Raw genomic sequence first — 11843 nt, forward strand, 5'->3', positions numbered from 1 at the left:
GCTTAGGAGGAGTTGTGATTCCTGGATTTCTGAATCTTTCACAAAACAGAGCATGTAGGAAGACAACATCATACCTAGGTGGGATATTTCATCCCAGAAGGCCTCTGGGATAGGGAAAGAATTTGTGCCATCTTACATTTGCATGTGTGTGCTTCTCTGTGGAAAGACCATCCTTAAAACATAGCTAAGAGGTCAGTCTGATTTCCAAGGAAAAAACAAATTGCCTGCAGGGAAGGGTGCACCCTCACACTCTCACACACACCCCCCTACCATTGCTTTTCCGATTTCGATCTTTCACAACTCTTTTCAGCTGCTCTGGTGTCCTCAATATGTCCTTGAACTTCAGTTTTTCAGAGAAGTGTGTGACTCCAGCGTCTAGCGCATTCATGTACCTGATAGAAGGCAGGGAGCACAGGTATTGTCAGATAATGGCCAACTCCCAACATGTGCGTTATGCCTGTTCTCCTAAATAAGTCAAAATGCTAGACAGGCTGTTTACAGTACACGATTGTTTGTAAGGCAGAATGGAGCATTTTTATCTGCAACAATAACAGAGAAAATCCTGTTCTTGCTTCAACCCGTTGTGTCTGAGAAGAGATATTCTGTCTAAAATAAAGTTGATGCAGAGGGAAAAAAGAAGAAATTTCTGTGTTTTCAAACTGTTTAACTTTTGATTTAGCAACACTGAGATCCCTGTCCTATAAACTACTAATATCTTTTGCTCCCCACTGTTTTCAGGAATAGAATCCTTAATCATTCATTTGTAGGAACATGTGGTTAGTTGAGACATGATTTGATTTTCCCATCACTGTAGGCATTCACGTGCTTTTATACCCACAAGGGACAATTAGCCCATGCAGTATAATTTATGTTTTAGCAAAAATGGATTTTTTAAATTAGACAATCAAAAAAGCAAGCTGACAGTTTCTATTAAAGCAGAATGAGACGCATTTTACAGCTGTATTAGAGTGAAAAAAAAAAAAAAAAAAGAAAAGAAAATGGGCAGAAATACAAAATTAATTTTAAAATTTTTGTTAATTCAGCATTTAAGAAAAGGAGCTTGAAGATTTCTTAATTTTTTACATAAGGTCATGAACAGAAGCATTAATGAAGACCAGGTAAGAAACACTTGGAAAACAACAACTTATATACATTAACTTGCATGAAAGGTATTAAACCTGCGGGACTAAGGGGATTTAATTGAACTATGTGTAGTACATCAGCAATTATAGCTACCGACATGGAGATATAGGGATTGTGGTAGCAAATGAGTGAAGTACATTCATGTTTCAAAGTATGAAAGAGAAGTATTTTAGCAATTACATCATGTTATCAAGTTGCTGTCCATTAAAAAGTAAAAAGGAGGAAACAATAAAAAGTCCTAAATATTCACAAAACAGTGAATTGGGATCAGTTTTTAGATCCTTTAATTCAGAAAACAAAAATGTATATATATATATTAATTCTCCATACAAGATACTCTGTAAGTAAGGTATTTATCACTCTGAAGCCAATACATTTGTAAATTTTCCTTAAAAATTTGTAACTTCCTCAGGTTATGACTTGGAAATATAACAGCTAGTTCCATGAATTCTTGTCAGCCTTCAAACTACATTTATAAAATTGGTAGGAGAAACAAGCAAGCTAAGTATAACATAGCTGATTAAAAAAAAAAAAAAAAAAAAAAAAAAAAAGTCAGAATTTTATGTCCTAAAACTGGAAAAATAATAATCCGCATGAACTGAAAATCAAATAAGAGTCCATAAAGGAAGAGTAGTGATAAGTGTCAGTATATGAAAACATCTACTTGATTAAAATGGCATTTGGTATCAGGCAAGAAGAAAACCCAGCATTCTCAAGAAACATCACAGGCTGATGTTTCAGGTCACAAAGGAAAATCTGTCTCCTATGCTCCAAAACTGGTGAGAGCATAGCTTCAGCTCTGCAGTTACTGGGGGTCATGCTGTTCAAACAAAGATACACTTTGAACTTTGGAAATGTTTCAGAGAAACAATAGTGCTCACAGATTGAAGCAATTAATGTAGAGAAACATAACATTATAAAACCCCTGACCTAAAAAGGCATCTATGGAGACCCTGATGGAGACTCTCATGTCACAATATTTACAGCAAGAATGGAGTAAACATGTTTTTGCAGCAAGGACAACTTTGGGGCTACACTGTCCACAGGAAGAGAAGAAGTTTGAGAATACTTAAAAGTAGATAGAGTGCAATATTCAGACATGCAGTCAGCTCCAAGATGTAATTCATCTTTTCCTTCTCTCATTCCCTGATATCATTAAGGCACCTCTCAGCACATAGGACTTCAATGACAGCCTGTAAGAACCATGCCTGAGGACAGAGATGGAATTTATCAAGTTAAAAGCTGGGACAGAGTTGGATCTGGATCTTACCAGAGGCATTCCTCAGAGTTCTCATTCTGCTTGTAAATGTAGGTAGATTCCCAGGCATTGGCTTTGAATGGCAGCTCAAATTCATTCCAAAAAGAATAGAAGAAGTCATTCACTTTCCTGGCTGGAGTCAGAAGGCGGGTTAGGTTTTCTTTGAAGTCACAGGACAGCCCAAAACTCCCTACAGAGATCAGAGGCAGGCTCAGTATTGTTTCAACTCTGAGGGGAGAGACAAGAGGACAGGTCTGAATGTATTGCTGTTGCATCAAGGCATCTGCCACGTGATTTCTATCCCCAACTCCCTCTCCTCTTGCATCCTGCATTAGCTTAACCTAAAACAGAAAGCTCCTAAAGAACACAAGCAGATTTCAAGGTATCGGCACTGCAGAGCCCTGTTGAATGGAACCACACAGCTTCTCCCACTGTCCCTAATTCCCTGCACAACACAGACATTCTTCATCCAGCCCCTTTGGGTACCAGGCACCATTTCAGCTCAAGGGCTATGATGGGACTCCAAGGGCTCAAGGACCTATCCAATTCTGCTGCCAGGCTCATGTCAAGGACGAGGTGTTGTCTGTCTCAGGAGCTGTTTTGTAAAGGATATGTTTATTTTCAGCAATCTACCCAGCAGCTATGAGATCATCTATATGACCTATTCTAAGGGCTAGGCTAGAAAAACAAAACACAGAAAAGGGGCATAGGAGTTATTTCAAGGAAAACTCCCCACTTATTGTGTCACCTCGTTGATACAAGAAGCTGTATACTTTTAGCAGTTTCTCAAGTAATTTTTTTGCCAACCTACATGTGGCAATCAAATCTTTGGTGCCTGTAGTCACACCTATAGACTGATCACAAAATGTATTTACAAATCTGAGCTGCATGCTCAGGACATATAAAGAAGCCCAAAAGTCTTGGTAATGTTGTGAAGTCAGTTTTGGATGAACAAGGCCATTTTGTTTATTCTCTGATCTGTGATCAGTGCCAGGTAGCTTTCTGCCCACCGATATAATTTTTAATATGGCATGGATTTTATCTCTTTATTGCTGTAATGCTGGAGGGTGAGGGCTTTTCTGCAATAAAAATAACTTTACTCTTACAAATCAAATGAAAAGTATTTTATTTTCACTTTATTTTAGGAGTTGGAGTTAGGAGCAGCAGCACTCAGGGAGACCAAATAAGGCAACCCTCAGCTAGCAGCAAACATGCAAAACACTGGTATTTTTTGTCCAGGCAGACAAACATTTCACACAGAATCACAGAATCACAGAATTATTTGGATAGAAGTATCTTCCTAGATGTTGCAATCTTATCAGACTAGACTCAAAATATTCTCATTTCTTTATGTGAAGTGTTTTTTGTGACAGGCAATATTGCCTGTGAAAAGCACCATCATTGTTGGCATTATTATGACAAAACTTTATTTTCCAGGTAAGGGCCGCTTACTTAATTACAGGGTTTATAGTTGTTGCAACAGAAATGATAGACAATAATGCAGACATAAATGATAGAATAAGTAATGTGAGGGAGATTTCACTAATGAAATGGGCATTTTTCTGGCTGACTTAAAGTGCTGTAAAGTAAAGCATGTGTTCTGATTTGCAAATCCATTGCACAGTGGGCAAAGCTGGCTGCCTTATTGTTAGTGCACTTCACTACTTGCATAAATTTCCACTACTCATACTTTTTACTGTATACCGGTTTAACTGTGCCAGAGTCCAAGAAAAAGACTTTGGCATTATTCTGGGCAGCTCTATATCCAGCAGATTAAAGTAAATAAATAAAATATAAAACACTTAAAGTTAGTAGGCACAATGAATAAAATGGGGCATGTTGCATAATATTTTATCATGGTCCTGTACTTAAGAAAGACATTATTATTTTGATTCTTCTATAAATCAATAACGTTCTTTCACTGGTAGTATTGATCTAACTTCTGGTCATCCCGCCCAAGGAAAAGTATAAAGTTAAAAGCTGATAAAGCTTGAGGTAAAAGCATCCCAATCTTGTGAGTATTTCTCAGTGAAACCAAAAGGCTACCAAAGTTTAAAGAGGGGAGAGTGGTTCACATGGGCAATGATATTGATTGGTACATCGTGACTGATGATACACAGAATCACGGAATGTTTGGGATTGGAAAGGACCTTGAAAGAACATCAAGTCCAATCCCACTGCTCGAGCAGGAACACCTAGATCAGGTCACACAGGAACGCCTCCAGGCGGGTTTTGAATGTTTCCAGAGAAGGAGACTCCACAACCCCACTGGGTAACCTGTTCCAGTGTTCTGTCTGACTTTTTTTTTTTTCTGTTTGTCTGTTTTTTAAATGTATTATGCTATGGCTACACAAATTCAGCTCGTGCTTTTCCTAATATGTGAAAATTAACATATTAACGTATAATATAACATTATATTAATATATAATACAATGTAATACAATATATGCAGTATATAATACGTATTTAATATATAATACACATATATAATTATGTTATGTTATGTTGTGTTGTGTTGTGTTATACAGAATTACACAGATCCATGTATAATACACTAGCAGAGAGACTTCAGGAATGTTTTAGACAAGAGTTGGGATGAAACTGGCTGCTCCCTATCTAAATACTGTTCACAGAAGATAGTTGGGGTTTTTGGACCTTCTTTTGACACATGAAACTCAAGCCCCTCTCTGCAACTGAAAACCCACCCAGACTCCTGTTGCTGTAATGTCTATGTGCCGCAAGCTAATATCTCCCTTTCATGCTGCAGTTGTTGACAAGTTATATCATTTGAACCCTTTAATAATGAACCAACTGTCAGCAATTAGGAACATTTACCTTCTAGAAATGAGATTGCATCAACAGGCTCTGGGAAGGGATTTTCTTCTCCCTGCCAAACACAGTGGCTGTGTATAACAGTCTTACTGCCTTGACTGTATGCATCAAAGTGTCTCACATATCCTAAACCCCAACGTCTCTGCTGTCTTGTGCACAAGATAAATTTGTTCAACAGTTGATAGCTTTCACATCACAGTACTGGAGAGAGGGGATGGTACTTACGAGACCATTTGGTAGGTGGCATAAGTGCAAGCAGGTCCTATGACAGCACAGCCAAGAGTGCCATTATCCTGCAAGAGATCAGAAAGGGTCGGTAGTGGGGACAGTGTAGGGGACTGGCAGAGAAGTGGATAGAAGATTAAAGAGAACTTTAAGATTTAATAAGGATTCCCAGAATTTACCCTGCAAAAGCAAGGACAGAGTAGAAAAGAAGACATAGGAAGGTTAAGAGAACAAACCTAGAGTGAAGGAAGGAGGATTCACAGAGAGCCAAGAAAAGGCAGGGGACAGAATAGTGCCTTTGAGAGTATGACCTTCATTGAGAGAGAGAGAGAGAGAGAGCAAGTTAGGATTAAAATGTCATAATTGTTGCAAATGTGTATAAGGAATTAGAAGCCAAGGCAGTGCTCACACTTGCAGCAGACAGAGGGATTGGAATTACATGATACCGTGTGTCAGAAAAGAAGATTAGTTTTATGTACATATGAAGTTTGTATTAAATATATATATATATATCTTTGAATAACCAGTAGTTTTGTGTGTCGTGAGGGACTTTGTCTTAGCAAAGACTACAGCATTTGATTATATATTGTTAGATGTGAGAATTCAAGTTGGATTGATAAAGCCTCACTGAGAGGTGACATTTATATATAACTGAGAGATATTTGACATGAGAAAATCCACTGAAACACGGTTTCTTGACTATCATGTAAGGCACAAGTTCTAACTGAAGCTTTTCCCACCATTAGGGTATTCATACATTTTCTCCCAACCAATATCTCTGGTTTCTAGTGAGAAGCAAGCATGCAGTTCATCTTTGCCCTCTGGACACAGTTACATGTGTTTTGTTGGTATTGGTGCCAGGCTAATAGTCACTCTGCCTGCATGCTCCAGCTGTCACACAGCTCTCTCCTTTATGCTGGCACAAATATTTGTGTAACTTGATGGAGAACCACATCAGGGAACTGATCCAGTTGGAAATGGGCACCAAGTGTTCCACTTGGGCCGTTTGAGTGTTTGGATTGTGGTTTTTGTTGTTGCTATTGTTGTTTGTTTGTTTTTTTAATCGATTACTTTAGTTAAATGGCCCCACAAAGAGCTGTGCAGATACAATGGAGGTGAAAACTTAAGGATGGAAAAAGTAGCTTGAAGCAGGTGGCTGCTCTATCTGGCACTGCCACCAGATCTCTACTAACAGCCTCTGGGAGGCATTAATAGGGTCTCTCTCTGTATTTGATTGCTCGTCTTCACAAAATGTACAGGAATATCTTCTTTGAGAACTTTGCCTGTTAAGTTTGTTTGAAATTGAACAACAGGTTCAAAAGTTAATATGGAAAGACATACATAAAAGCACAGATGCACACATACTTATGCATACGTGCAGACACACATCAACGCAGAAAGATAGTCTTATCTTCTTAGGAAATCAACCTAGAGAAGCCTGGTACTCACATAGATTTGCTTGATGAGTTCCACACCTTCACAGGTGCTGGTGCGACAGCCTTGTGAGACATATAGCGATGATTTAAAGTGGTGGAAGGTGGCATTGACAGTAACATTTTCTCCTGAAATGCAATGTAAAAGTGAAAAGCCTCAAAAGCTGGAGATAACCACTAAAAATGGTATCCCTCTTGTGACATGTCTGTGTAGTCTCATGCTAAGATGACTTCTATTCCAAAAAGTTACCAGAAAGCCCACCTACCTGACTCCCATTACTTAGGATAAGATAAAGAGTTTGCTCCAGCACTGACTGCTGGTTGTTAGTATTTTCAGTACATACTGTTTTTAGTCTTGGCCATTATTGGAGATATCACTTTCCAATAAAACTGGACACAACTTCTGCAGCTAGGGGACAGAAAGGGAATCATTTCTTTGGAACCTCTTTGTCCCAAGATATTCTAGAGATTGACAGTAGGTTAGTGATACTGAAAGGAGAGGTAAGGTATCAAATGAATAAAAGATCATCTGCAGTGACTCTAAATGAGGGAAAAATATATGGGTGGCAGACTCTTCACAATTTTAGACATAATGTGATCAACATATGGGGTCAAGGGATTAAATTCTTCTCTGAGTCTACATGCTAATCTGGCCAAGAGAGAAAAGGGTCTAATTTTTCGTGTCATAATCAAGCAATTATGAAATAGGATGAATAAGTGCTAGGTGTTAAAGCAAGGACATCTAAGTTATTGCACTGGATGGATTTCTGGTCTTACCTGATCCATGTCAGCAGTTCCCATGTTCCCAGTCCCAACCAAAAAACATGCAGAAAAAGTCTGCCCGGCTACCATAAAAACAAATATAGTTCTGCCTATCTGTAGAGAGCTTCTTTTTTTTTTACAGATGGAGGCCATTATTTCTGTAAGATCTACATACAGTGAATGAAGAACCAAGGAGCCTGTCTGAGAAGCAGTTTGCATAGAAAGCTATGGCAAAAAGTCTAAGAAGAAATCATAGTGGGAAAGGGATTACCCATACCCATTGCCTTACCTGTCAATTCTTCTTGTACTGTTGTCAAAGCTTCCTTCACAGCTGATGTCAAATTTTCAACAGATGATGGGAAGTCCGAGTCAGCCATGAGCATCACATTGATCACATAATTCTTGTTGCTACACTTATTTGAACCAACTTGCTTCAGCAGGTGAAGTGAGAGAAATAAAGGCCAAAGGGCCAGACCCCAAATCAGTTGCTTCATTATTGCTCAGTTTAGACCCATTGTGAGTGTTCTCTCTCTTCTTTTTCTCTTCCAACCCTCTTTCTTTCAGATAGTCTACATTGATGTTGTTTCTGGCTATGATAAAAAAAGATTTCCACACTGTAGATTCAAGGACAGGCTGTACTATCCTTCTCAGGCACTTCCCCGTCTCCTTCTCTTCCTTCACTTCTTGCCCATCCCTCCAGTGTCCTAGGTGGCACTTCTGTTTGTGAAAAACTAACAAGAGCAGAACTCAGGAAAGGAGAGAGGCTAAAGGTTGCTGTGAATGTTTGCTCATGGAAAGGCTGAAGCTGTAAAACTGAAGCATTGCTCGAAACCTTGCCTGATAAGGGCACTAAATTTTCATCACGGTGATGAGCTGAAAGAAGGAAGGGGAGGGAAAAATGGACTGTAAAAAAAAAAAAAAAAAAAAGGAAAAGAAAAAAAAAAAAAGACTCTTTAAATAGAAATAGAACAAATAAAATAGGAGGTACATTAAAGCCTAGAAGAAAACGGTTGCTTAATACGTGTTTGCATTGTCCTACATCTCTCATTATACTGCCATAACATCTTTGCTGGCTCAGATCATAAATCAAGAGTATATTTTGTTCTGTGATAAGCTATCAATTCATTTCTTTAGCTTTTACCATCACAGTACTTTTCTTGTGCAAGGCAAAAATATCTGCCTTGCAGTCCTCAAGAGTGAAGCCTTTATTTCTATTTACAGAATAGTCTCAGCACAAAGCTTTTCCACTAGTACTCATCTAGCATTGCACACCAGAGTGTACAAGGTCTGCCCCTGATATGTTGCTCCCAGGCAGCACAGACCCATCTCAGACTGGTGGGACCAAAATCCAAATTGCAAATGACATCATTAAAAGACACCTACTAAAGGACACTGGGGTATTTTTCTTAGGCTGTCATGAGCATTTTTCCTAAGAATAGTCTCAGGGAAGGCAGGTAGAATAGAGGGGAGACAAAAACAAACAAACAAACAAACAACAAAAAAAAAAACCACCACCACCACAAACTACCACACCAGAAAACCCCAAAACACAAGCCTTACAGATAAGTCTGGGCACAAATCAGATGTGCAAGAGAAAAGGAACCAACAGGCACATTTAAATAAAGTGCTAAGTGTTATCAGTCTGAATTTGGGGTGTTTGTGCACACCTACTGCAGCTTCTGTTTTTCTACTGAAATCTGAGGCTGTCAGATAATACATCCATATATTTTTATTACTTTCCTGAGATAATTTTAAAACAAAATATGAAAATAATCACCAATGATGTAAGTAGCAGGGTTTTTGGTGCAATTCTATGTTTTCTTTCCAAGCCTGCTTTTGAAATGTGATGAATACAGTTCAAATATATTTCCACAGACTTCCTACACGACCTTGCTTTTAATACTAAATAACTATTGCTTGAATGCTTCTTATGCCTAACATCAGGGGAAACCATGAACCAGCATTTAAGAGTAGACCTTGAACACCTCAGCACTTCTGGTCTAGCATTTGGAATTAGTAATACAGTAATTCTAAGTTATTGGTCATGTAAAGGTCTGGACTGGTATGGCTCACTAAAGAATGGAATATAGCTTTTTTTATTGAGACCATCTGCTTATCACTGGCCCGTTGTATAGTTATTTACAAAGTGCTTGAAACTTAACCTGTGTAAGTTAATAGAGGTTTTGTCATTAACTTTAGTAAAACAAGATCATTGTATTTTTATACTCTTCTTAGCCTGTCTAAGAGAAACAGTTAGCTAATGTGGATAATGCAAGGGGAACTGAGGATTTTACCTTGCTGGTCACACAGGAAGCATGTAATAGCATTAAGGTCTTTCTGGTTGTCTGTCTAGTTGTTTATTTGTTTGGTTTTCATAGCAGCTTTAAAATGTTCTTTAAAAAACAAAAGGTCTGATCAGCTATAACAACATCAGTTAGAGCAGCATCTCTTTTTACTTTTTCCCTTGTCCCTTGCCTTCACAGTGCCATAGGGAGTTCCCAGTCAGAAGCAGTTATAAATTAGTTGTTGACTTCTCAGCTCCTTAATTGCTAGGTGTGTGTGCAGTCTCTCTGTGTCAAGTCCCATGACAGGAGCATCCCTTGATCTTCTGGTGTCGTGGAGCACAAGGGAGGGCTGCAGCTGGAGTGAAGCAAGTCATCCTCAGTACCAGTTGAACACAACACTTTCCCTTGTAACTCAGGGCTTTATACCTCAGACAAAGTTCCGTGGCAGACTGATCAATAGAATCTGATTCATTGGGTAAGAGAGACAAAGACGAGCTGTTGCACTGTGCTGTGAACATGAGAATTTCTGATACTATAGAACATCATGAGAGTGGAGAGAAGAAAAAGTAGATTAGTGAGTCTTATATGTAAAGCACAGAATTTGATGGGCCTGCCACAAACAAAAGCAAAGACTTCTGTAGGCCCAGGAAATAAGAAAGGTAAGACACCAATGCCCATCCAGTCATAGTACACTGGCTGCAGAATGAAGATAAAACCCCCAAGAACCCAGCCAATTTAATCCAAGGGAAAATTATTTCCTAATGTCTAATCCACCAGATCAGGAGCTTACAAGTGAAACAAACTAGCCAGATGCTTCAAAAAATCTTTCATCTCTCTTAAGGACACTGCTTCCTCTGTCTCCAGCTTCAACCATGAGGCAGGTCTCATACTTCAAAGATTAGTCATGAAGGGACATAGTTTAGAAACCTAGAAGTCAAATTATGCATGGAATGAGAAAAAAAATAAATAAATAAAATAAAAAGCCCTTTTTGACTTCTATAGGTGACTGTAGCATAAAACAAAAGCTTTAATTAGAAATACAGTCTTACAACAGAACTAGAAGTAATGGGAGCATAACAAAGGCAACGTAAATGACTGCCTTCCCATGAAAGAATGTGGTGACATGGAGAAGCAGAGCAAGAGATTAAAAACCAGGAAAAGATGAAAGATAGCCTCTCCTGACACCCCCTAGGATAAACCAGAATATTTATCTCAAAAACTTTAAAGAACATCTAGAACTACTTATTCTGTCTTAAGATTCCAGGTTTAATTAATTTCTAAGGAATACACTGCTAAAAAACTGGATCTGAATTCCTTGATGGATTATTCTATTATTCTGTGGTATCTGGGCATCAATTATTGTTATTAGCTTGTCAGAAAGGTCAAAAAAACCCCAGCATTAAATATGTTCACTATGTGTAAGTCAGTCTAAAAAGTCAGTTCTGAGGTGTACATTGGTAGCATTTGTAAAGCATTAACAGGTGATGGAAGTCTTCCCTTGAATCACTGAATACAAACCTGAAGTTCTTCACATATTCTGTCTTCAGAAGCACAAAGACATTTAACATTCAGGTAGCAAGGTCCTGCATTTATTTGTCTGAATAAATAAATACTGTTGATTCATTTATTGTTAATAACCGTAGTATCTATGCATATATTGCATAGCTGCAAAACATCATGACAATTCTATGTGAGTGTTTTTACAATCTGCGTGAGATTAGAAATACCAGCTTAAATTGTCTCACCAAATAACTGTATAACGTAATTTAGTGAAAAGCTATTGTTGGTTCCTGATTCTTTGGTGCTTTGTTATGCCCTCTGTTTTGCTGGATAATAAACAACCAGATTTTATTGGGTGTATTTGAAACAGATAATCAGCACTGACTTCCTGATCTAAACCTACTC

At 38.3% G+C, this 11843-nt stretch overlaps 1 protein-coding gene across 1 annotated transcript in view; it reads right to left on the minus strand.

The window, feature by feature from the left end:
- The window catches only part of GUCY2C (guanylate cyclase 2C), a gene marked incomplete at both ends in the record, with an annotated part of 43651 nt that extends 35504 nt beyond the window's left edge, over positions 1–8147 (minus strand). Inside the window, 5 exons of the mRNA XM_082752083.1 lie at positions 271–392; positions 2414–2629; positions 5459–5526; positions 6908–7020; positions 7943–8147. Coding sequence (XP_082608209.1) covers positions 271–392; positions 2414–2629; positions 5459–5526; positions 6908–7020; positions 7943–8147 — 724 coding nt within the window. The remainder of the gene's footprint in view (positions 1–270; positions 393–2413; positions 2630–5458; positions 5527–6907; positions 7021–7942) is intronic.
- Positions 8148–11843: the final 3696 nt, after the last annotated feature.

This window comes from Aythya marila, assembly GCF_965140915.1.
Source record: "Aythya marila genome assembly, chromosome: 1".
Lineage (NCBI taxonomy): Eukaryota > Metazoa > Chordata > Aves > Anseriformes > Anatidae > Aythya > Aythya marila.